Genomic DNA, 27269 nt, shown 5'->3' on the forward strand with positions numbered 1-27269 from the left:
CAAACGTCCTGTGTTTATTTATACTTGGGTGAAGGCTCAGTATGATCATTTTGGGACCAAACCTTCAGCTACAGCAGCTGAAACCTTTTTTGAAGTCATGGAGTCACATCTGCAAAAACGATTCTTATGAGAAGGATGTGGGGGGAGGGGTCGTCACTAGCTTCAGTAGCCACAAAGTTATAAATGGGGAGTGGGTACCAAACTTGGATTACAGTACTTCCTGCCTGTGCCTTGCCAGGCCCAATTCCTGTAACTTTAGCTAGTGAGGGAGCCAGAGGAGACGAGCTGGGATGGCGGAAAAGAGCCCTGACTTCAGCGGCTCAGTTGGCCAGTGTCCCGCCCTGTCTCCAGAAGAGAGAATGCAGTCACCTGGGATCGGAGCATCCAAATGGGTCCGTCTGAATGTCGGTGGGACATACTTTCTCACAACGAGGCAAACGTTGTGCCGAGACGCAAAATCTTTCCTGTACCGTCTGTGCCAGGCCGACCCCGACCTCGACTCTGACAAGGTACGGGTATCAAGCTAGCTAACGTTAGTTACTAGCTAGTTGGCTAATGTTAATAACTAGCTAGCTAACCTTAGTCTGTTTTACACATCATGTGAATGTTCTAATGCGTTACCTAGCTAGCCTATCCAGAACGATTTACTAACTAGTTAGCGTTAAGTTGTTTAGCCAGGAAGCCAAACGGTTAGCTACTACTAGGCTAGCTAGCTCAGCTGGCCAGCAGTGCGTTAACTCCAAAGAAGTTGTCTAGCTAGCTAACGTTTCCGTTAGTTTGTTTTCCTATTTTTTTCTGGTTAACCCTCCTGACCACAGATCTAGCTAACTAACAAATATGAATTTGCACAGTAGCACGTTTTCTACGCGTACTAGTACTAAGATAACATTCGTATATAGTACTAGTATCTGTCAGTTAGCTAACTGGCTGTTAGTTAGCTGGCCAACCACAATAAAAAGTAACGTTAACTGTTACTGTAGTTATCTAACTTGCGAGCTAACAGTTGGGCCGGTGAACGTCAGAATAACGCCTACAAGCAAATGGACCATAAAATACATTGTTGACAAGACCACCAAGCAGTAGATTGTTTTGTTGTTGTAAATAATTGGGCTTATAGTATACAATTGTGCAAATGAGAACCCCCCGAAAAAGGAGCGTTGCCTTTGTAACAGAAAGTATGATAATCAACATGTTGAGAACTTGTTTACCATCCTGATTTTCAACCCTCAAAGGTCACCATGCATCATTTAACAGGAGTTTTGACATTTAAAAGCTGGCAAAAGACCTTACAAGACAAGTTGGCTCAGTCATACAGATGCAGTTGCAATTAGTATTGGGCTCTGAAAGAACCACAGTATCCCAGCAGAATAGTTTCATCCCATAGTTATCTAGGATATTTACGAAACTATGCTGATTAGCATTCCTCATTTGAAGTTGAGGTGAAAGTCTCCAATGTCTGTAATGTTCATGTGCCCAGTGTAATGTGGTAAGGAGATGTATCTGCCCTCTGTATTGATTCTTGCTAATGATGGTGTGTGTGTGAAGGCTGGAGCAAGGCCGCTGTGGTGATTTTTCAGGGATAATGAGACCTGCTAAATGTCAGTTACCCCATGTTGACGCCTCTGGCTGCTCCAAGCTCTGGACACTGAGCTGTTGTATCCATGGATCGGCTATGGGCTTATTATACGATTGCACAGTTCTGTTTCGATGTTTGTCACTGTACAAAAATCGTCAATGGTATCTCACCTGATTTGTTATTGACTGACTGCTTTTTCTCATTGTTATCGACTTCTCTTTCTTCAGGATGAAACAGGTGCCTATTTGATAGACCGAGACCCAACGTACTTTGGTCCAGTGCTCAACTACCTGAGGCATGGGAAACTGGTACTCAATAGAGGCCTTGCAGAGGAAGGTATGATGATAATGTCTAAGGGATATTCTGGGATATGGTAAGACATGTCTGAAGAGTTGTGCCAATGTCATCTTTGTTACTGTTTCTTTAACACTTCACACGCTAACAATCACAATTATTTGTTTTGACTACCATTACATTTAACACCACAGCAGTTCTCATTAGCATATATTTGTTTTCAATGATTGTGGTTTTAATAACAGGTTAAATACATTCTGTTCCCCTCAAGGTGTACTGGAAGAGGCTGAATTCTACAATATCACTTCTTTGATCAAGCTAATTAAAGACAAAATCAGGGAGAGGGACTGCAAAACAGTTCAGGTGTGTGGGCTTGACTAAAATTGCCATCGCTATCTGGGTGATTTCTTTCTTCCCTGAGACTGTCCTGTTGTAATCACTAATACAGAGCTCTGGATATAAGAGGGGGCAGTGGGGTGGCATATCAGGCTCGGGCCTCTAAGGCCCTCTAACTACTGGCGAGAGGCACATCCTTGACAAGCTCCCTCCCAAGGATCACCTCTGTTTACAGGGCCTAATACTGCGATGACTCTGGGCACAAGCTCCGCTTAAGCTACTGGGATGTCCAGGTCTTGTTGATGTATTGCCATTAGTCCAGAGTCGCCTTGCCATGTAGATGAGGTCAGGAATTGGCACATACTGGCTATGCTCTACCCTGGGGGGGATGGATGATTTTTATGTAGCCTATTGAGAGCACTTACTGCTCTGTTGCATTTCCATCTGTGAATTAACATTGTCTCTTTCTCTCTCTCCATAGCTCCCTGTAAAACATGTCTACAGAGTCTTGCAGTGCCAAGAAGAGGAGCTAACACAAATGGTTTCCACCATGTCAGATGGTTGGAAGTTTGAGCAGGTAATTCTCCTGAAAGGAAGACATTGGGGAGTGTTCTTCCTCCTTTCTTTAGAAATGTTCCTTTCGGCTGCGCTTTGACTTGTGTTGGTTGATTTACTGTCCAGGGAGGATGCTGAGTTCACAGTGTATACCATAAATACTAGAATTTTCTTAATTTGTAGGCCATGTGAAAATACAACCTTGCAGCATAATTTGGTTACATGGCTGTTATTGTGGTACTGTATTTATTTTTGTGAAAGTCTGAATTGTCTGACCATGTGCGAAAGGAGGCCTATAATGAGCAATGGCTGTGCCTGGTGCAAATGGACACTTCAAGTCTGGTTTCTTTCAGAGGCCAGGTTGCTAGAGTTAGATTTTGTCTGATGTTTATGGAACAGCAGAGAAAGGGGATGTTTCTGTTCATTCAGGAGGACACCCTGTACTGGGTGCATTTCTGTTACTAGCCCCCTCTCTCTAGACCTTGCAGGGTGTTAGGGTCTTCCCCTCAGAGAGAACTCATGAGTGGGCTCAGGCTCCTACTCACGTTTCTTTTTTTGGGTGCCAGCAAGGTGACAGAATGTTCGGCATTCTGCTTGTGGCAGCTTTGTGAAAATGGGAGCCTACTGTACTGTATAGTGTAGTCTGTTTATTTGAATTAGCTACCACCTTAACGACAGATTTCACCCCCAATCTAATCCAAGGAATACTAAACATTCATGAGCAATGTAACAGCTCAAAGTGCTCAGGTGTCCTAGATAAGTAGTCCGTGTTTGTTACTTTGACATTTTTTTCAATGATCCTTAAATAGAATAGAAAATGTCTACTGTATATGTTAAATTGTTTTGACTGTGCCTGGCAAGCTGTTGGAAAGATTATATTTCCCGTGTGTGTGCTTCCTCTAGTCCCTTAGAAACATTTCCCTTCTCATTGGTTCCCCCTTTTTTTTCTCCCTTAGCTGGTCAGTATTGGCTCCTCATATAACTATGGAAACGAAGACCAGGCAGAGTTCCTGTGTGTTGTCTCTAAGGAGTTACATAACCAGTCATATGGCACAAGCAGTGAACCAAGTGAAAAGGCCAAGGTGAGTATCCCAGCACTGCAACAAAAATGTATTTCATCAACTTCCTGACCATTATTACAACCATGTATTGTGATTTACACCAAGTTTGGTATACATTTTGTCTGTCACATGGCTTTGTCTTACATAAAGGCATGCATTATATTTTTTTACTGGTCATGCATGCTGCATTTCCTGCAGAGGACAAGTACAAGGAGTGTTAGAAACAATTTGCCACTGAAAGTATCTACCTTTGAATGTAAGGGGACATGGGTGAGATTTTGCTTAGACCCCTGCCATTGTGGCCTTAAACCCTTCTCCAAGAGCCCCTTCTCCCCTTGTGCCATATCATCCCTATGAGCCCATTTTCTAGAGAGCATGCCTCGATAATGATTTAAACTACTTTAATATTTAATGACCTCCTGTCACTAGCTTCTGCAGTTCATGGAATTCTTCATAGCCTTAGTCTCCCCGCTTTCCAGTCTCCTGGTTAAATTTTCCATTCCTCCCCCAAAAAACATTTTAGGTGTCTTCCTGCCTGTTAAACGCTGACAAAAAGTATTAAGAGTTCTTAAAGGTTTTTTGGAACATCTGTCTAGTATGAAATATGCAGGCCTAAACATCTTATTTTGCTCTTACCGTTTTCTTTTGCAGATTCTTCAAGAACAAGGCTCTCGAATGTGACGAGACTGTGCAGTCCTTAGGATTGCGTCCTGCCATGATGTCCAGATTTAAAGACACGAACCACATCACATTCTGAGGAACGTTATGGCACGCTGAAGAAGCTGGCTAATGTGGTCTACACATTGTACACACCATTTTTCTTTCAGACATCAAATCAAAATGCGCAATCGATAGCGTTACACTTTTTTTTGTGCCTACATAGTAAAACTGGACTGTAGATTTTCACACAGAGAGAAGGGCCTTATCACTCAAATACGCAGGAAATATTGTCCACAGCATTTATACTTGGTCCATCATTTACTCAGGGTCTCTAATAGTGTTTTGGAAGATGCATTAGGTGTGTACTGTCTGGTGGGACATTATTTCAAACATCCATGCATACTACATTATGCGAGTCCTTCACATACAAAAATCTAACCTCTTCGAGAAGTTAATTGGAAAGCATGTTTTAAAAGTTAGATATTTAAGACTGTATTTATAAGGAGTTGTATAGATTCATACTTGTCTTGTTAGAGGCAAAGACTGTGTTGACAGTTTATTTATATTTTACATATCTTTAAACAGATTATTTATGTCCCTTCCCAAATATCCCTTCAACCTGCACATTATCAGTTGTTTGGAAGGAGGACATTCTTATAACTACTTCTACCAGGGTTAATGAGGTTGGGGTGATGTTAGGGAATGCCAGACGTTAAAGGACTAAAAGTTGTCTTCCATCCCTGGACTCTGGCGTGTTTTAGTTGGGTTGCCTGTGGAACTGGAACACATTGTTATATTTTAGAGGACATGATATACCTAGAGCCATTTGATAGGCAAATTTTTTCACATTGACATATGACAGTGACAGGGCCTGTTTTCCATTTTATGTGGGAAAGAAAAGCCTTTTTGTCTCTTGCATGAATTTGTGCACATCTGTTTGTTTGTGTGTATACACAACCCTTACGCTTCTGCGGATTTACTATATTGAGCCTTGACAGGGCTGTATACCATGCAAAAATACATCAAACTGTGGCTGGAGACTATGCAATCATGCAAGTTCTGAGCTAAAGTGCTTTGGTCGTGTATTTATGAAAAGATTGGCAATTATAATCTGTGGTCGTTACCATAGTTCAATTTGTAGCTGGTTGAGCTACTTATTGAATACATTAACATTGTCAGTTTATGAAAACATTTCTTTTGGAAAATGTTGCCTTTCTTCTATGTCCAAATCAATGTCTGTATTACAACTTTAATCTGATTTTCTTTTGTCAGGAATAAGGACATTTCTTTGGTAGTCTACATGCGTATCTATGAGGAGTTGTACATAGAGGAAGTCTAATAATATTAAGATGTGTTATCAGTGTATACTATTTCTTCCTAACACACACTAAGGGCTTTAACTAGTGGAATACAAGCTATAATCTCTGTAGAGGTCAATTGGACCCCTCCTATTGCCTGATCAAGGTGAAGTTTACATGTCTAGTGTTTTATAATCCAGATTTTACCCTACCTTGCCATTGTGACACAACCCTCTAATTCGGCTGGTTTAAACATCTGTATAGTACTATGTTTACATATCCCAGAAACCCAGGTAGTTGCTGTCAGCCATGTATCTAGTACGCAGACGGATAGTTTTCCTAAATTTTCCATGGACAGTTTTTCTTGGTGACTGAGTTGTCTTGTGGTGATAAGTGCCTCTTTTGCCCCTGAGGCTTCACAGTGCATGTGGAATCTGTGTAGCACTGATGCCCATAACCACACGGGCTCACTGTTTGTGTCCACCCTGCAGTGACAGTGAAGACATTCTGAACAGTGTGGGCCATGTGTGTCTAGTGTGGTGTCCTTTGACTGCTGATTCTTAAACACAGGAGGTGTCAGCCATTGTATGCATGGCCTGATGCACCTTCCACCATGCCCTCAGCTCTGCAGGACACCACTTCATTCCACTGTGACACTTCAGCTCCTGTTTGACCGTTATTTTCTATAATGCTTATCAAGACACAAATGTGATCCCTCTTTGAGGCTGCTGTGGGTTTCTAATGGGACATTGTTCCAGTTTTCCATTAATCTGTTAAATGTATATATATATATATATATTTTTTTAGGAACAGAGGCAGACAATTGTTATTTGCTCCATTTCATCACTGCTGTTCCTATATATTAGTATCCTCAAATGTTTTGTATTTTTTATGCTTACTGTATATACATACTATATTATATGTATGTAATAGCAAGTTTTGACTGGGGGTAATGGAAATGATGGTGATGCTAGACCTGGTGAATTTAATCAATAAATGATCATGAATTCAACTTTTGTATTGTATTTGAACAAACTGTTGCAGAGCCATAGAGAAATACTAGAAAAAATTAAAATAAGGGCTGTGTTTTGTGTAGGCTTACCCCGAAAATGCTAATTAGCATCAAAGTAGACATCATGCAAGACTACAAATCCCTGCAAGCTCCTGCACGTCATCTCTAGCTGACACCTTTGCTAACAGGTATTGTGTCCATTTAAAACTTGCACAAGACCGTTCACAGAATTATATATATTTTTTAAATGTAGCCAATTTAATCATTACTACATTTAGCTAACATAGTTAATCCAGAGATTCTTACCTTTGCTTCGATTTGGCAGTCTCGTCCAGATCATAATCACATTAGCAGTTCTTTATGATTGCCACATTAGCAGTTAATTAGCATTTCATTTTTGGTAGGTAAATACAGGTGAATATATTGATAAAAGTAACCTTATCCTAGAGAGATTTACACGGTTATCAAAATGTCACGCCAGGGTAAGCCTACATGAAACACAGCCCTTTTAAGTGTTTCTAAAATCCCCTATGGGAAAAATGAATGGTGGGAAAACAATTGGAACCATTTCCCTGTTTGACCACTAGGCTTTATGGGTATTATGACTCATACTGTGGTACTCTATTGAAATCCCTTATCACATTTGTAGGCAATGTCATCAGGTCTAATGGTCCAGACTGTGCACATACAGGCTGTCAAAGGCACTCCTTCAATATAAAGTAGTTTTTTACGAAAATGAAAACGTATCAGTTTGTCACTTCCATGAGTTGGAGTAAAAACATGTTCCACTACTTAAGACATTGGCTCGAATCTAGGTTGTGCGTTCAGATTTCGAGAAAATGTACAACTAAGGAAGAATGTTTCACTTTTCTCATTGACTTCTCAAATCCCAAACTCCGTTCTGGTCTACTTAGTCTGTTTCGCAAGCGTTCCCGGAAGTCTTGCGATGTTGCGGCTCTGGGTTCAGAAACTCCGTGGCACGTTCAGATAGAAACACATCGAGGAACTCTGGTCAATCAATCTAACCTAAAGTTTCAGTAGCCTACGATGCACCAAAGATGTTCTAGTTCCTCTCTGGTTGCTGGTTGTCCCCTCCTAAACACGATCCAGGTTTTGTGAACAAACCTAGTTTGTGAAGGGATCATCTGTATGTGTTAGAAACGAAGTAGTGTGATTATTGTCATTATACTGTTTAGCAGCTACTATCAGGCTTATTAATGCATCACCATCCATATCAAATCAAATTGTATTAGTCACATGCGCCGAATACAACAGACCTTACCGTGAAATGATTACTTACAAGCCTTTAACCAACAATGCAGTTCAATAAAATGTTTACTAAATAAACTAAAGTAGAAAATAAAATAAAAAGTAACACAATAAAATAACAATAACGAGGCTATATACAGGGGGTACCGGTACCGAGTCAATGTGTGGGGGTACCGGTTAGTCGAGATAATGTGTACATGTAGGTAGACTGTAATATTTAAGTAGGAAAATACTCTCTAGTAATTACCAAAAATATTGTTGTAAACTAATATTTTGCACACAGTCCTAGCCAGAAGACTCCGACCCTATCATTACTCTTGTTTACACTGAGCTGTACTGGGGTTGGAATGCCATCGTGTTTAAATTAAGACACAGCTGAGCCAGCGTAAGATATGGGTCGGAAAACGTACCTCAATGCAGGGATGGGGTACAGACAGAAATAGTAATGGCGTCTTTTTGTAGGCATTAACTCTGCCATGGTCCTTGGACAAAGCCTATTAGGAAAATAAATTGAGTTTTTGTGGGGGGTTTGTATGAACGCCAAAAATAAGGTCTGTGGTAAACACAAGCTTAGGAGATCTAGCGTCACTTTTTGTAAATGTTTAAGAATTTATGTTATAAAAAAAGCACAAAGGCTTCATAATTCATAAAGGTCATGTTAACAGACTATTATCGTATAGAACAAAATGTATAAGATCTCCTAAGCCTGTGTTCACCTCAGACCTTATTTTCTGCATTTATTCCAAGACCCTAATCTTTCCCCACTCATTTTTCCCATAGGGATGGCTGAACAAACCAGAGGTAACTCATTTCCAGGTTTTAGGACTACAAGCTGGCGAGCTCTACTAGCACTGAACTCCAAATTGTACCTTTATCCAAACAGATACATAGAGAAGATTGAAATACTGTTAGTTTTTTTGTCCTCATGCTAGCTAGCAGTAGCAACTGCAGCCATTTTTTATTTTACCTTTATTTAACTAGGCAAGTCAGTTAAGAACAAATTATTATTTACAATGACGGCCTACACCGGCCAAACCCGGACGACGCTGGGCCAATTGTGCGCCGCCCTATGGGACTCCCAATCACGGCCGGTTGTGATACAGCCTGGAATCGAACCAGGGGGTCTGTAGTGACGCCTCAAGCACTGAGGCTGTGTCAGCCAATTAGTTCCCTTGTTGTTCAACGTGACATAACGCGACATAATGGCTGCTGTGACTACTGCTAGTTAGCATGATGTCGAAAAAGGCTTGTTTTCTGAAAGAAAAAAACAGTCTTTAAATTTTCTCACTGTATCAGTTTGGCTGAAGGTCAAATTTGGAGTACAGTGGCATATCCCATCCCTGTATTAAGGTACATTTTCTGACCCATATCTCCCGCCGGCTCTGCAGTGTCTTAAATTAACTATGATTGCGTTATGACCCTAGTGCAGCTCAGTGTAAACAGGTATAATGGTAGGGTCGAAATATTTTGGCTACACTCAGTCCCTAACTTTGGATGTACTGTCTCTTTAAATGCATAGCTGTCAAATGCTTTGCCTGAAAAGTCATGGTTAAAATTTTCAACGATCATATAATTTGTACCAACAAACGCCGTACCTTGTATTTTCTGCAAAATATAATACATTCATCGTATTAGTTGTGACACCACATAGTTCACAGAATATTCAATGTTTCATGTTTTTGTTAAATACCTATCTCATAATACATTTTTGATGGTAGCAATTTGATTACATCCACTTAATAAGCAACACCTTGTAGATAAATAATTGTCCTATCAAGTAATTAGCGCAAATTGTTTTCAGGCAATAGCAAGTAATCAGGTCCTATGTAGCCTGGGCAAAATTTCTGTTTTTTTTTTCAGGAGGGAAACTTCACTAGCCTAGCTAGATTTGTCTCGAGTTAGACTCCATTTTTTGGGGGGCTACCCGAGTGTTCTTTAAAAAATATAGCTAGTGATTTTTATCACACTGAAGGTAAGTGTTTGTTGCCTATTGAGAATGTTTTTGTTTTTTAAAAGTCCGTAGTCGGTGTAAGTTTTCGTGTTTTTGGTTTGGGGTTTATGATGCTAACGCTAGCTAGCTAGAAAGCTTGCTAACTTGCTACTGTTAGCTAGGCTACAGTAGTTGGCTGACTAGCTAACTACGCTATCCAGACGGAAGACTGAAACGCTTACATTTACGTTAATGTTAAACGTCACGTACTGGTGCCTGTTATTTTATCTCGGCTTTGATATATGTATTTAAATGGGTAAAGGCTTCATAAACTGGACTTCTATTAAGCGAACATAGCCACGAAATGTGACGGCTGAGAGTGCGCAGTTGCACACTTGTTTAGCGGCTTTTCTTGGCAGAATTGCGCGGAGTTGCATATTCGCTTTGGACAACAGAAAGGCTGTGCAATTGTTTAGCTACCGCTATACAAGTTATCCAATCAATATATAATTTATTGGGCATGTGTTTGTCAACTAAAGCTGCTCTAGCGAACATGTTAGTTGGCTACATTGTTGCATTTAAAATACAACCAACGTTACTTGTTAATTCGAACGTTACTTTATCCCATTCTGCTGAGTGATAACCTAAACATCCAACATATCTCGGTTGTGAGATAATGTTATTCCTGTAACTCAAGGCCAACGTTTCCCCTGTCATTATATTCTAGGTCTCTCAATCTTGTCAGCATATTGATAGCGGCACAGTCAAAAGATGAGTTGAGCTAGTCTGGTATGAAGCTTCAATACTATAGGTTTTCTACACTAGGGGCCATAGCTACCTACAATTATCAGGCTTCCCAGATAATGTAAAGTAAAATATTTTCACCACCGTATGAATCCACCAGATTATTTGGGGTTTAGGTTGTTCTATGCAAGCAATGCTTACAGTACACTCATAGAAAAAAGGGTTCTTCTGCTGTCCCCATAGGATAACCCTTTTGGATTCCTGGTAGAACTCTCGGTGTAAAGGGTTCTACCTGGAACCAGAAGGGTTTCTTCAAAGGGTTCTCCTATGGGGACAGCTGAAGAACCATTTTAGGTTCTAGATGGCACTTTTTTGTGTCCCCCCCCCCCCCCCCCTAAGAGTGTAGGAGAAGTTAGCGCCTACCTGTTTGAATGGAAGTAAGTTTTACTTTTTACCACACACATACCTAACGGCTGTGATATACACTATTGGTCAAAAGTTTTAGAACACCTACTCATTAAAGGGTTTTTCTTAATTTTATTCTACATTGTAGAATAAAAGTGAAGACATCAAAACTATGAAGTAACTCATATGAAATCATGTAGTAACCAAAAGTGTTAAACAAATCAAAATTCTTCAAATAGCCACCCTTTGCTTTGATGACAGCTTTGCACACTCTTGGCATTCTCTCAACCAGCTTCATGAGGTAGTCACCTGGAATGCATTTCAATTAACAGGTGTGCCTTTTAAAAGTTAATTGGAAAGTTTCTTAAAGTGCAGTCGCAAAAACCATCAAGCGCTATGATGAAACTGGCTCTCATGAGGACCGCCACAGGAATGAAACAACCAGAGATGCCTCTGCTGCAGAGGATAAGTTCATTAGTTACCAGCCTCAGAAATTGCAGCCCAAATAAATGCTTCACAGAGTTCAAGTAATAGACACATCTCAACATCAACTGTTCAGAGGGGACTGTGTGAATCAGGCCTTCATGGTCGAATTGCTGCAAAGAAACCGCTACTAAAGGACACAACTAAGAAGAAGAGCCTTGCTTGGGCCAAGAAACACGAGCAATGAACATTAGACCGGTGGAAATGTGTCCTTTGGTCTGGAGTCCAAGTTGGAGATTTTTGGTTCCAACCGCCATGTCTTTGTGAGACGCGGTGTGGGTGAACGGATGATCTCTGCATGTGTATTTCCCACTGTAAAGCATGGAGGAGGTGTGGGGGTGCTTTGCTGGTGACTGTCTGTGATTTATTTAGAATTCAAGGCACACTTAACCAGCATGGCTACCACAGCATTCTGCAGCGACACGCCATCCCATCTGGTTTGGGCTTAGTGGGACTATCATTTGTTTTTCAACAGGACAATGACCCAACACACCTCCAGGCTGTGTAAGGGCAATTTGACCAAGAAGGAGAGTGATGGAGTGCTGCATCAGATGACCTGGCCTTCACAATCCCCCGACCTCAACCAAATTGAGAATGTTTGGGATGAGTCGGACCGCAGAGTGAAGGAAAAGCAGCCAACAAGTGCTCAGCATATGTGGGAACTCCTTCAAGACTGTTGGAAAAGCATTCCAGGTGAAGCTGGTTGAGATAATGCCAAGTGTGCAAAGGGTGGCTATTTTAAAGAATCTCAAATATAACATATTTTGATGTAACACTTTTTTTGATTACTGCATGATTCTATATGTGTTTTGATGTCTTCACTATTATTCTACAATGTAGAAAATAGTAACAAATAAAGAAAAACCCTTGAATGAGTAGGTGTTCTAAAACTTTTGACCAGTAGTGTGTATATGAGTAACAATCTGCATTATGATAATGACAACAATATGAAGGACTGAGTTCATATTGAACACATTTAGGCTAGGTCTCAGGTTTGTCCCTTTGGAACCTGTGGATGTGACCTAGATGAAGTGGCTGCAGCATCGTGAGCTGTCTGAGCACCACATTTGGCTGTGCTCTGTTATCCAGAGACCAGTAACATTAATTGAGCAAGTGTCAGAGAAATGAAAACCAGCTGAACTTATCTGTGGGCTGAACTTGTGCATCACATCTACATTATTTCAATAGAACTGTACACCATTGTTGATCCCTTTTTTTACAGTGTATCTTAATGTTTTTGATTTAGGGAGTCGTCACAAGTCATGTCTGGTATAGCCTTAAGTCGTCTTGCACAAGAAAGAAAGGCCTGGCGAAAAGACCATCCTTTTGTGAGTATCAAGGGACTTGGGTGGAAGTCATTTTCATATCAACAGTCCCTTTTGCCTATAAGCCTATCTGGTTCTTTTAAGGGCATGTGTCATGTTGGAAGACCTGTTTGTAGAAATGTGTGTTTTCTGGATAGTGGTCTATTCCAGAACGTGTTACACTATGCCAAGCAGCACTGTACTGCCCTGGTTGAATAAAGTTTATTGAGCCCAGATGGGGAAATTGGATTTGTCACCAGCATAAGACTCTTACAGGGGGACAACACAGACACATGCCTACATATGAACTCATACTGCATAACTGATGGCTGTTGGAACTGACACATTAGCCTACATGACAGGTGACTGAGCTGTTAACAGGGTACCGCTGCCAACTAAACACATTGAGTTACGCATCCATAGAGGGTAGGGGGCTAAGGATTGATTCTGGGCGGGGCCATAGTTGGCAAGTTCATCGAGTTGGACATTTAACGTGTTGAACAATCTCTTCCCTCTCCCTAGGGGTTTGTTGCTGTGCCAACAAAAAATCCAGATGGAACAATGAACTTGATGAATTGGGAGTGTGCCATCCCTGGAAAGAAGGGGGTAAGAGTCTCTCTGCAGTGAGCGCAGATCACTTTCTCTGTATATGTATTGTAGGTACCAATATGTTCAGACTGGAGGATGCAATCACTCATATGCAGCTTAATAAGTTGGCACTGTATGGTGTCTTTCAACTGGACAGCAGATTGTTTTAATACAACTAAGCAGGGTATTAACTGGTTGTAGGTGACTGTACAAGCACTTCAGTGCATTTAATAACGTCTGTATACTGTTAGAAACTGTAAAGCTGCTGGATGACCAATGAACCAATGTTAATTGATTACCACAGATGTGCGACGTTCTCATTGCTTCACTATGAGCAACTCTACAGTTACTGAAGGAGTGTTGACCAAGTTGCTGTATTTCTCTCCACAGACACCATGGGAGGGGGGCTTGTTTAAACTGCGAATGCTCTTCAAGGATGACTATCCTTCTTCACCTCCAAAGTGTATGTTTTCTCTTTTTAAAAGTCCAATGCAGCTGTTATCTATATCATTTCTGGGTAACAATTAAGTACCTTACTGTGACTGTTGTCCCCCACGATGAAATCTGGGAGGGGACTGTGGATTTGTCTCCGTGTATTAGTCACACGTGAAATCTGACAGTACTGGCCTGATTTCGACGAAACTTGGGTGAATGCTGCGTCTTGCCATAGAGATCCGGCATTTACAAAATTACACTGATTAGGCAGATGGTGGCGCTATAAGAGATTGAAAATGTAAACTTTCAAAGGTCATATCCCTCACTCCGTTTGACATAGTCAAGAAATTCAGTAGATGGGTCCCTCTTCACAAGGAACAAATTTGCCTCGGTGATCCATAAGGTCCGCCATAATGTATTTTCTGCCATTTTAGAAATTTGTGAACACTTAGTGCTACTCTTCTGGCACTGAATGACTGATCTACATGAAACTTGATATGGCATCTATGGACAAAGGTCTCTCAACACAATATTTTCCAGACTAGTACCTAAAACATGGCCGCTATTGACCAGTAAATGTTCACGTGGATGTGGTCTGGCACACAAATGTATATCAATCAGTCAAGGATGTTCATATTGTAACAACATTTGGTACACACGTTGCAAACACTGTTAAGACTCCAACATAAGCAAGAGTATTTATATCGACCACATGGTGGAGCTATAACGGGCAATGTTTTTATCTATCTGTTTGACTCTGTGATGAAATTTGGCACATGTGCTCAAGGATATGAGTCTAGCTAACCCACGTGATATTTCCGACACCACGGGCCCGATTTGACAACTTGGGTGAATGATCAGTCATTTACAAAATTACACTGATTGCCCCAAGGGGCGCTGCATCATTCGTGGGGGACGACATGTTTACTGTTGCATTGTTTTAAAATTAAAATGCCAACAAACAAAAATAGCTTCTTAGCGAAAAGCAATTGCTCGAGCAAGAATTTTGCTAGGACTGGTGGTGTGAGTGGGTAGGGGAACTCTGTTTTGAACTCTCCTTATTGGTCTTGCAACTCATTTTACCAGGCAGGCTGAAACTCCATCCCATCAAAACAGGCTGAAATTTCAGGCTCTTACACTAAAAGGGCATTATCATTTTCAGCATTATTCCAACCTCATAGTGTGGATAGAGAGAGGGGGAGATATCTATTGAATCACTGTTTTAATGAACTGTAAATAAGTGCGAACTGGAATTTTCTCCAGATTGTGCTAACAATCTAATAATTATATTTTCTCCACTCTTGGTAGGCAAATTTGAGCCCCCTTTGTTCCATCCAAATGTATATCCCTCTGGTACAGTCTGTCTATCGATTTTAGAGGAGGACAAAGACTGGAGGCCGGCCATCACTATCAAACAAGTAAGAGCTTTCATCCAAGACCCTTCTCTGGTTTTAGCGTTTTCTTTGCATATAACCCTAAGAATAGTAATATACATTCCCCTCTGTATGTATTTGGACAGTGAAGCTAATATTAAAAATTTGCCTGTATACTCCAGCATTTTGGATTTGAGATCAAATGTTTCATATGAGGCAACGGTACAGAATGTCACATTTTATTTGAGGGTATTTTCATACAGATCTGTTATAAATATGTAGAATTTAAAGCACTTTATGTATCTATTCCCCCCTCCCCAATGTGGAGTAGTTAAGTATTTGCGGTAGATACAGTGCAGTCACCTTGACTTTGACCACATTACGTTACAGCCTTATTCTAAAATGGATTAAATAAAAATTCCTCATCAATCTACATACAATGACCCATAATGACAAAGCAAAACAGGTTTGTATTCATTTTTGCAAACTTATAAAAAAAAACGGATCCCTTATTTACGTAAGGATTCAGACCCTTCGCTATGGGTCTCGAAATTGAGCTCCGGTGCATCCTGTTTCCATTGATCATCCTTGAGCTGTTTCTACAACTTGGAGTCAATTGATTGGACATGATTTGTAAAGGCACAACTGTCTATATAAGGTCCCATAGTTGACGGTGCATGTCAGAGCAAAAACCAAGCCATGAGGTCGAAGGAATTGTCTGTAGAGCTCTGAGACATGATTGTGTCAAGGCACAGATGTAGGGAAGGGTACCAAAATATTTCTGCGGCATTGAAGGTCCCCAAGAACACAGTGGCCTCCATCATTCTTAAATAGAATACGTTTTTGGAACCGCCAAGACTCTTCCAAGAGCTGGCTAAACTGAGCAATCTGGGGAGAAGGTTCTTGTTCAGGGAGGTGACCAAGAACCCAATGGTCACTCTGACAGAGCTCCAGAGTTCCTCTGTGGAGATGGGAGAACCTTCCAGAAGGACAACCATCTCTGCAGCACTCCACCAATCAGGCCTTTATGGTAGTGGCCAGACAGAAGCCACTCCTCAGTAAAAGGCACATGACAGCCTGCTTGGAGTTAGCCAAAAGGCACCTAAAGGATTCTCAGACCATGAAAAACAAGATTGAACTCCTTGGCCTGAATGCGCAGCGTCACTAGTCTGGATCAAGGGAACGATTAATTGAGTGAAGTACAGAGATCCTTGATGAAAACCTGCTCAGGACCTCCGACTGGGGCGAAGGGTCACCTTCCAACAGGACAACGATCCTAAGCACTCAGCCAAGACGACGCAGGAGACTCGAGGCTGTAATCGCAGCCAAAGGTGCTTCAACAAAGTACTGATTTAAAGGGTCTGAATATTATGTAAATGTATTATTTTTTTATATACATTTGCAAACATTTCTAAACCCGTTTTTGCTTTGTCATTATAGGGTAATATGTGTAGATTGAGGGGAGGAGAAAAAAAATATATCCATTCTAGAATAAGGCTGTAACATAACAAAATGTGGACAAATTAAATGTTCTGAATACTTTCCGAATGCACTGTATGTACATATAACTAGGAATAAAGTGACTAGGGAACAGAATAGATAATAAACAGTAGCAGCAGTGAATGTGAGTTTGTGCAGAAATTGTCAATGCAGATAGTCCGGGTAGCTATTTAACTACAGTTGAAGTCGTCCGTTAGGATCACCACTTTATTTTAAGAATGTGAAATGTCAGAATAATAGTAGAGAATAATTTATTTCAGCTTTTATTTCTTTCATCACATACCCAGTGGGTCAGAAGTTTACATGCACTCAATTAGTATTTGGTAGCATTGCCTTTAAATTGTTTAACTTGGGGCAAACGTTTCGGGTAGCCTTCCACAAGCTTCCCATAATAAGTTGGGTGAATTTTGGCCCATTCCTCCGGACAGAGCTGGTTTAACTGAGTCAGGATTGTAGGCCTCCTTGCTCGCACACGCTTTTTCAGTTCTGCCCACAAATGTTCTATAGGATTGAGGTCAGGGCTTTGTGACCAAGCTTTAACTTCCTGACTGATGTTGCTTCAATATATCCACATAATTTTCCTTCCTCATGATGCCATCTATTTTGTGAAGTGCACCAGTCCCTCCTGCAGCAAAGCACCCCCACAGCATGATGCTGCCACCCCCGTGCTTCACGGTTGGGATGGTGTTCTCTGGCTTGCAAGCCACCCCCTTTTTCCTCAACATAACAATGGTCATTATGGCCAAACAGTTCTATTTTTGTTTCATCAGAGGACATTTCTCCAAAAAAGTACGATCTTTGTCCCCATGTGCAGTTGCAAACCGTAGTCTGGCTTTTTTATGGCGGTTTTGGAGCAGTGGCTTCCTTGCTGAGTGGCCTTTCAGGTAATGTTGATTATAGGACTTGTTTTACTGTGGATATAGATACTTTTGTACCCGTTTCCTCCAGCATCTTCACAAGGTCCTTTGCTGTTGTACTGGGATTGATTTGCACCTTTCGCACCAAAGTACGTTCATCTCTAGGAGACAGAACGCGTCTCCTTCCTGAGCAGTATGACGGCTGCGTGGTCCCATGGTGTTTATACTTGCGTACTATTGTTTGTACAGATTAACGTGGTACCTTTAGGCATTTAGAAATTGCTCCCAAGGATGAACCAGACTTGTGGAGGTCTACAATATTTTTTCTGAGGCCTTGGCTGATTTTTCTTTTGATTTTCCTATGATGTCAAGCAAAGAGGCACTGAATTTGAAGGTAGGCCTTGAAATACATCCACAGGTACACCTCCAATTGTCTAAAATGATGTCAATTAGCCGATTCACATGCTTCTAAAGCCATGACATCATTTTCTGGAATTTTCCATTCTGTTTAAAGGCACAGTCAACTTCTGACCCACTGGAATTGCAATACAGTGAAATAATCTGTAAACAATTGTTACTTGTGTCATGCACAAAGTAGATGTCCTATCGACTTGCCAAAACTATAGTTTGTTAACAAGAAATTTGTTGAGTGGTTGAAAAACGAGTTTTAATGACTCCAACCTAAGTGTATATAAACTTCCGACTTCAACTGTATATAGCATTCTTATGGCTTGGGGGTAGAAGCTGTTCATGGTCCTGTTGGTTCCAGACTTGGTGCATCGATACCGCTTGCCGTGCGGTAGCAGAGAAGTCTATGACTTGGGTGGCTGGAGTCTTTAAAAAAATGTTGGGCCTTCTTCTGACACCGCCTGGTATAGAGGTCTTGGATGGCAGGGAGCTCGGCCCCATTGATGTATTGGGCCGTACGTACTACCCTCTGTAGCGCCTTGTGGTCTGACGCCAAGCAGTTGCCATACCAAGCGATGATGCAGCCTGTAAAGATTATTTTAATGGTGCGGCTGTAGAACTTTGATCTGAGGGCCCATGCCAAATTTTTTCAGCCTCCTGAGGGGCAAGAGGCATTGTCATGCCCTCTTCACGACTGTTGCTGTATGTGTAACATGCTAGATCCTTAGTGATGTTGACACTGAGGAACTTGAAGCTCTCGACCCGCTCGGACTACAGCCCTGTCGACTTGAATGACTGTGCTAGGCCCTCATTTCCTGTTGTCCATGATCAGCTCCTTTGTCCTGCTGACGTTATGGGAGAGGTTGTTGTCCTGGCACCACACTGCCAGTTCTCTGACATCCCTTTAGGCTGTGTCATTGTCGGTGATCAGGCCTATCACCATTGTTATCAGCAAACTTTAATGATGGAGTTGAGCGCTGAGGGGCCCCAGTGTTGCGGGTCAGCGTGATGGAAGTGTGTTTGCCTACCCTCATCACCTGGCGGAAGCCTGTCAGGAAGTCCAGGATCCAGTTGCAGAGGGAGGTATTCAGTCCCAGGGACCTTAGTTTAGTGATGTGCTTGGAGGGCACTATGGTGTTGAATGGTGAGCTGTAGTCAATGAACAGCATTCTCACATAGGTGTTCCTCTTGTCCAGGTGGGAGAAGGCTGTGTGGAGCGCAATAGATTGCCTCATCTGTGGATCTTTTGGGGCGGTGTGAGTTGGTCTGGGATGATGGTGTTGTGAGCCATGACCAGCCTTTCAAATCATTTCATGGCTACAGTTGAGTGCTACGGGGTGATTGTCATTTAGACTGGTTACCTTGGCGTTCTTGGGCACCGGGATATGGTGGTCTGCTTGAAACATGTAGGTATTACAGACTGGGTCAGGGAGAAGTTGAAAATGTCAGTGATGACACTTGCCAGCTGGTCAGCGCCTGCGCGTAGTACGTGTCCTGGTAATCCGTAAATGTTAACCTGTTTTAAAGGTCTTCATCACATTCCTTTTGTATTCCGTGATAGTTTACAAGCCCTGCCTCATCCGAAGAGCGTCAGAGCCGGTGTAGTAGGATTCGGTCTTAGTCCTGTATTGACGCTTTGCCTGTTTGATGGCTCGTCTTAGGTGTTCATAAGCATCTCACCTTTCCACAGAAGGGTCATATTAGTGTAGCCCAAACTGTTCGGATGCTACAGACCGAAGTTGGCAGGTCGGCTGTACCGACTTCAGACGAGTCCCAAGACGCTTGTGGGGGCCGTAGAGCAAAACAGAACACCATCGTGTTCGTGAAAGAGGGGGTCATAATAGTTTTTAGGCCAAACCGTTTGGAGTGAGTGGTGTAGTAGTTTTCAGTCGTTTGTAGCTAGTCCAGTAATGCCCACAAGGATGGGGTTACGACTCATTTGTGGCCCAAAAACAAGAAGCAAGCTTTGAAGTCGGAACAGTTTGTCTGGTTGAAGCAAGTGGATTGAAGTATGGTAAGTCTACTGTATGCGGTCCTCATTTCACCCTGGAGGACTTTGATGGCTTAGTATAACCAGTGGAAGTCAGGATTCAGAATGCGACTGACTGAAACCAGGTGCCTAGCGTGAATGTGAAGCCTGCAACTTTTATTACCTACCGGTGTGTCGGCAGTAATGGAGATACACCAGGTAAATTCAATGTGGACTTACCTCCCTATATCGCTATTGGATTAGCTAGCTGACTCTCCCTCTGAAGGCCTCTTCTTTGACTTTGCTAGCTAACTCTGCCGTCAATTGGTAAGTCTCCGTTCTCTTTACTTTAGATATTCTGGTTTTTGTCTTCTGTGGGTTCCTGTCTGTGCTAGGTTAGTTGTTCTCTGCCTTACTACTTAGCTATGTAGACCGTGGTGGTTGGCTAGTTAGCTGGCTAGGCTAGCTAGCAGGCTAAAATAACTAACCGTGGCTTGCTGGCTAAGAACTTCATATAATGGTAACATTATTTGATAACTGGGTAGATGGCATTATGCATTTCCAAAACTTTGGTTTACTTTAATGTAGCAGTAAGCTAGGTGTTGATAGCAGTGGAGGCTGGTGGGAGGAGCTATAGGAGGATTGTGTCATTGTAATGGCTGGAATGGGGGAAAAATTGAATGTAATCAAATGTGTGGCTTCCATATGTTTAACATTCCATTAATGTCATTCCAGCCATTACAATGAGCCTGTCCTCCTATAGCTCCTCCCACCAGCCTTCTCTGGTTGATAGCATCCGGCTGACTCACGCAGTGCTAATGTAGCGTTAGCAGGCTAGTAGTGCTAACAATAGCAGGCTAGTTGACTTGCAAGCTAATTTGTAACAATAGATTCATAAAGTATTTGCTTGTAAGTTGGCTGAATTTTTATTGAAACCAGTGGTCATGATTCAATTGATTGCGTCATTACTTTTGCATTCTTCGGAATTCTGATCAGTTTTATGTAATAACTCAATAGAAAACTCAATTGGTTACGTTTATGTTACCTACCCTTCAACCTGCTTGTTTCTGTTGCAATAATCACTGATCTGACTTTCAACAAAAATAAATGGCAATTTTGTTACAAATTTAACCAGAACCATGCACATCCATTAATAATGACGAACTTCTGGTAGCAGGCAATATAGAAAATGAACACAGGCCTCGAGCCCACCTGCTAGTGAGTAGCCAGCTAATCGTTATATTTGAAGGCAACTTGGAACTATTTGGTTACTAACAAGGTAGAACAGTTGAATTATTATGAATACACCCTCCTGTCTCCAACTGTTTGAACAACAGCCTGTTCATTTGTTTAGATGTTGTAATCAAGTGGCCTACCTGGATAAGATGCTTATTTCTCAGAATGATAACGAGATGCCAATTCTTTATGTAGATGCTCATTGCACATATAAAACTGACTAGACAGCTAGCACATAAGTCTGGCTAAAATGCTGCTAGCGTACGTGATGCCGTACGCAACAGACTTAATTTTCCACAATCATGTTAATTGATACTCCCAGCTTAGTAGGGTCTGCTCTGTTCTACATTTTGGGAGTTGAGACAAGGGTATCGGTACAAAGGAGAAGTTCTCTATTACAGAAAAATAGGCTGAATGTGTTTCGGTGACCATGTGACCAATTTGGTATTTTTCTTAATGTTGGACCAAATGCAAATAACGAGTTGAAACTGCTTGTCAGAGGAGGACCTTACTACTTTGTTGTGATTGGTGGGGGAGGTGTTTGGTGTCTGCAAGTGGGAAGGAGCGAAGGAGATGAGCCCAAAAAGACAAACGCTCATAAAAACATTAACCTTTTTTATTCTTGCGATACAGGCATTTGGAACATCATGTCATTGGTACGTCCTCTGAGTATTTGCTTGTAAGCAGGAATCGGGAGGATGGAGTTATGGTCAGATTTGCCAAATGGAGGGAGAGCTTTGTATCTGTGTAGAGTAAAGGTGATCAAGAGTTGCTCAGGTGACATGTTGGTAGAAATTGTTAAATGGATTTGTTTCCCTGCATTAAAATCACCAGCCACTAGGAGCGCTGCTTCTGGATGAGCATTTTGTTTGCTTAAGACCCTATACAGCTCGTTGAGTGCGGCCTTAGTGACAGCATCGGTTTGTGGTGGTAAATAGACAGCTATGAAAAAGATAGATGACCACTCGCTTGGTAAATAGTATGTAGTGTCAAAGATTTAGTGTTTGGTCCTATATTCCTTGCACACAATGACTACATCAAGCTTGTGACTACAAACTCGTCGGATACATTTGCAGTTTGATTTGGGTTTTGTTTTGCCAAATAGGAACTGGATGGTGATTTGATGACAGGCGTAATTTTCTTTCTATGAGGGTAGAGGTCCTGACAATGCCATGATTTAAGAAATCATGAATGATGCCATTCAGAGGCTACAACAAAATATGTTAACTTCTCACCATTACCAATAACAGGGGAGACTAGCGTTTTGGGTGGGGGTATGATCTTTGTATTATCGTGAATCATGGTAAGTGAGAAGGTTACAGGCACAAAGTGTTTTCATTTCAAAACAGTAAAACGGATATGTATAAAAAAATACCCTTGAATAAAAGGTGACTTTCTGCACTGTTGCCTCACATGAAACATTTGATCTCAAATCCAAAATGCTGGAGTATAGAGACTAACATTTTTAGCTTCACTGTCCGAATGCATATGGAGGGGAGTGGATACAGTTACTTGAGCTCTTTGCATCAGTGTGGATGCGAACTGTACTTGTGTATACAGGTGACTCTTGGCTGCAATGAAACTGCTTTGCTGCAGAGGGCAGCATAGCTTCATGGTGGTTACTTATTAGGTGAAATTGAATAAACGCCATGGGAGGTTGCTAACACAAGATTTCCATTTAAACTTTGTTTTCATCCACAGATATTGTTAGGAATCCAAGAGCTCCTAAATGAACCAAATATCCAGGATCCTGCTCAAGCTGAGGCGTATACAATTTACTGGTGAGTCTGCGGTCTGAGCCAGTAGATATTTTAATTCAGTAAAATGTTTGTCATATCAGTCGGAATAGGGTACACAGCTGCTTGCAAAATCTTCTCATTAGCTTGTGGCCATCCTGGCCAATATTTTGATGTCTAGCTGTTAGCAAACATTGTTGCAAGGCTGTTAGTCGATACTTGATATTTCCAGGAAATATCCCATTCCTCATAACATGCCTCCATCTCTTTCATTTCAGCCAAAACAGAGTGGAATATGAAAAAAGGGTTCGCGCACAAGCCAAAAAGTTTTCTCCATAAAGCTTCAAGACTACACAAGATTTAAGAAATTGGTTTGCTGAGAATTTTTTTTGTCTCTGCCCCCTTTTTGTCTGTCTCCAAAACGATGTCCATTGCACACTTCTTTCCTGCTGGACTGTTTTAAAACTGAATATTTTGTGCCATTTCTCTGTCCATCACCCACCATTCTGATGCACCCCTTTGCTTTTTGATTTGGGTTCCTGGATTTGAAGGTGGACTATGCTGCCACCACAAAGGATTTTCTGTACCCCAACTGTGGTATTTTATCTTTTTTTTCAAGAGCTCACGCTAGTCAGGAAAGACTGTACGAAATGGGAGAGTCACTTCTATTCATTTTTATTAATGTATTCAATGTTAGGCAAAGTAATTCTATGTTCTGATAAAGGTATAGAAGAGAACGGCCTCAATGAATCCCATCAAAGGTAGTTTAATGTATCTGCATCAGACTTAAGTTGTTTTGGTCCAAATATTTAGATTGAATAAAAATGTTTGTACAAAGCTAGTGTTAATACATATAGATGGACTCAGTTCCATCTTCCCCAATGCATTGTTGCCAGTTGAATGTTTGTTACTCTTAAAGGTAGACTTTGAGCAAAAATAACGGCTTTAGACTCTATAACTGATAAAATCAGAATCATACCAGGTCATTTTAATGCTTAGAAACAAAAATGGATGAAATAAGATATTTGGCTACAGAAGTACCATTTCGTACTGATCTCTACAGCTTCTGTACAAAAATAAATCCTGTGAAATGACATCACATACTGGAGGAGGTATTGGCTAGCAACAAGTGGCTAGCTTAGCTAATGAACTAGCTATTTCGGTTGCTACATGCATGACCGAATGACACACATTGATGAACCACCAAATGCACACCCCGTTTCAGTTTGAAAACTGAGAAAGCAGAGGAGTTGGGTTGTTTTTCGTGCCCAAAGTCTACCTTTTTTAAAAAGCTGTTTGTGCACAGTAAGGATACTGGATTATATTAGTAATAGGTTTTGAGTGAATGTCAGCACCGCTCAAACGAGACCGTACCTATGGGAAGAAATCTGGTAGCCCTACATAAGGGACCCTTTTTAAGGGGGGATGTAAAGGGTTTATAGATCCTGGCGGACCGTGATTTATTTGGTTTTCAGATGTATATATTTTTAATTGTTGGACTAAAACACCAACATCCGCTCCAAGTGATTTTAATTTTAAATCTGTTCCAAAGTATTCCCACGCATAATAGAGAAGTGATTGTAAGCAAGTTTTGAGATTATTGTTTTGTCATATCTGTTTGGGCTTCTTGCAGTCAATTTGCAGTCTACAAATATTTGGTCAGGGTGCCGGAACATAATTACATTTTTAAAAAACATTTTAGTCATTTAGTAGACGCTCTTATCCAGAGTGACTTACAGTTAGTGAGTGCATACATTTTTTCGTACTTGCCCCCCGTGGGAAACGAACCCACAACCCTGGCGTTGCAAGCGCCATGCTCTACCAACTGAGCTACACGGGGCCTTGACCATCCGCTCAAGGAAAAATCGTTCCCGCGCTGAATCTAGTTGATGATCCCTGCTCTAAAGGGATAGTATGAGATTTTGGCTATTAAGACATAAAAATGTAATCCATGATTTCATCTGACTGGGCAGGTAGGAAAAGGCAAAATAGCCAAAATCTCGCTCTTATCCCTTTAAGCAATGTAACAAGGGCATGTCACACCTTTCAAAGAGGGAATCCTCTTCACTCTACTCTAACCCCATGGGCCCTTATGATTGCATTTCACCTTCTGGTTACAGCTAGTAATTAACACATCATGCAAATTTCAGGTTTTGTGATGCAAATTTCATCATTAGCGCATTCACCATCATGCACACTCCAGCTATACATCCTGTTTTATGGCAGGTTTGCTCAGGAACACATCAGTTGATATTACATTACCAACGTGTTTATCAGGCTGTGTGATTTGAAGTGACTCATTTCTGTCAGATTTTTGTCATTGATAGATGACGTGAGGTTTTTTTGTCCCATATATTACTTAGTTTCCTCTGATGCGCCTAGAATTGCTACTCTTATTGTATACATTAAAAAATAGATAACCAAAATGAGTGTCGCTGTGTTGATGAACCAAGCCGATTCCATAAGGTGTTCCTTGTTTTGAAGTGGCATAATTCTGTAAATCAGATTTCTAATCAGCTTACTTCATCCACTATGGCAATCACTTTCAGAAAATCTCCTTTGTGTCATACTCACTAATAAGCATGATACAAACCTTGATTACACCTCAGTGACAAGGTGGTTTGTTGTGGATAGCTATTGATTTAGTCAGTGTTAAGTCAATGTTCGCTGTATGACAACTCTACATAAAAAAAAAACGGGATGTGGATCAGCTTAAATAGCACAACTGAAAATAATTTCAGGGTGAGAACAAAAAACTGGGTGAAATGCAAGAGCATTAATGACTATCTGCAGGGTGGCTTTATGGGGTGTCATAATTTTTTGCCCAAAGTGCTTTTCCCCTCCTTACTCCCTAAACTAGGGGGCTTGTTATTTTAAATATGCTGTGCCACTGCCACTTCAAACAGTTCCAGCCAGCTGGGGCGGTGCACTAATGATGTGGCCATGGAAACGGCGCGGCCAGAGGGTCACCCTGTGTCATATCACTAAGCACAAAACAAGGAAAATCATTTGTTCCCTTCTGCAGATTTAGAGTTAGGATAGCTGACACAATGGAAGACAAACCAGATAAAACATGGAATAAACCAGAGGGAGGGAATAGTAACTCTATAATATTTAATCACACCTAGGAGCCTTCTGGGTAGGTACAGTATATACATAGAATGTCTGCCCAATCCACGATTTTGAACAACATTCACAGTACAACAAACTTAATTGCGGATTCATTCAACCATGCTTATTACTTTTCGAAACCTGGTAACTGGGATGTGGGACTAGGCAGGCGAGGGAATCCTATACTAGGTTAATCAGTAAATGGAAGAGAGTCGTAACCTCTCCTTGACGAGTAGGTGGAGGAGGGAGTACAGGTGCTCCATCTAGCTGCAACTTTAAAGGCCTATGAGGACCCATTGACTGGACTGTTGCATCCTCTTTCAAAGCTGTGCTTTCATTTCTAATTTCCTACTCTGGGAGCCCAGGAGACCAAGTGCTGCAACAAGTATTCCGGTACAGGTACACTCTTAGAAAAAAGTGTTCCAAAAGGGTTATTTGGCTGTCCCTATAGGAGAACCCCTTTATGGTTCCAGGTAGAACCCCTTTTTGGATTCCATGTAGTACCCTCTGTGGAAAGAGTTTTATATGGAACCCAAAAGGGTTTTACCTGGAACCAAAAAGGGATCTTCAAAGAGTTCTCCTATGGGGACAGCTGAAAAACCCCTTTAGGTTCTAGATAGTGCCTTTTTTTCTAAGAGAATACAATTGAGAGGTCCTTAGAAAGAAAGGCACCTAGCAGCAGACAAACGATTAAGTTTAGAGGGGCTCTTTACATGGGCAACAGTCCAATCACAGTCTAATACTTGCTGAACCCTGAGTCTCTAATTGTCAATGACTGGGGCAGGCCATTCATTTTCATTATTAAAGAGGAAACATTAAAATAACCAACTCAGTGTATCTGTTAATGCCATTGCCCGCCCACAGTCTGCCTAACTTGGGAGCCAGGTCCACCCACTGGGGAGCCAGGCCCAGCCAATCAGAATGTGTTTTTCCCCACGAAAGGGCTTTATTACAGACAGAAATACTCCTCAGTTTCATCAGCTCTCCGGGTGGCTGGTCTCAGACGATCCTGCAGGTGAAGAAGCCGGATGTGGAGGTCCTGGGCTGGCATTATTACACATGGTTTGCAGTTGAACATTGAATTATCTGGCGGCAGCTCTGCTGGACATTCCTGCAGTTAGCATGCCAA

General features: G+C 41.4%; 2 protein-coding genes across 2 annotated transcripts; both read left to right on the plus strand.

The window, feature by feature from the left end:
- The first annotated feature begins 63 nt into the window (after window positions 1–63).
- Window positions 64–6792, plus strand: LOC311145892 (BTB/POZ domain-containing protein KCTD5-like). Its single transcript, XM_084182251.1, has 6 exons — window positions 64–509; window positions 1804–1912; window positions 2142–2233; window positions 2688–2783; window positions 3718–3843; window positions 4474–6792. Exons 1-6 carry the CDS (start codon window positions 291–293, stop codon window positions 4501–4503), a joined length of 672 nt encoding a protein of 223 aa, XP_084038377.1. The 5' UTR covers window positions 64–290; the 3' UTR covers window positions 4504–6792.
- Window positions 6793–9902: 3110 nt separating this feature from the next.
- LOC311145902 (SUMO-conjugating enzyme UBC9-B) lies at window positions 9903–24624 on the plus strand. The gene is made up of 7 exons (XM_084182280.1): window positions 9903–10033; window positions 12870–12951; window positions 13450–13533; window positions 13906–13978; window positions 15259–15368; window positions 22995–23074; window positions 23308–24624. The coding sequence occupies exons 2-7, from the start codon at window positions 12886–12888 to the stop codon at window positions 23366–23368; spliced, it is 474 nt and encodes a 157-aa protein (XP_084038406.1). The 5' UTR covers window positions 9903–10033; window positions 12870–12885; the 3' UTR covers window positions 23369–24624.
- Window positions 24625–27269: the final 2645 nt, after the last annotated feature.

This window comes from Coregonus lavaretus (genome assembly GCF_964263955.1).
Source record: "Coregonus lavaretus genome assembly, chromosome: 2".
Taxonomy (NCBI): domain Eukaryota; kingdom Metazoa; phylum Chordata; class Actinopteri; order Salmoniformes; family Salmonidae; genus Coregonus; species Coregonus lavaretus.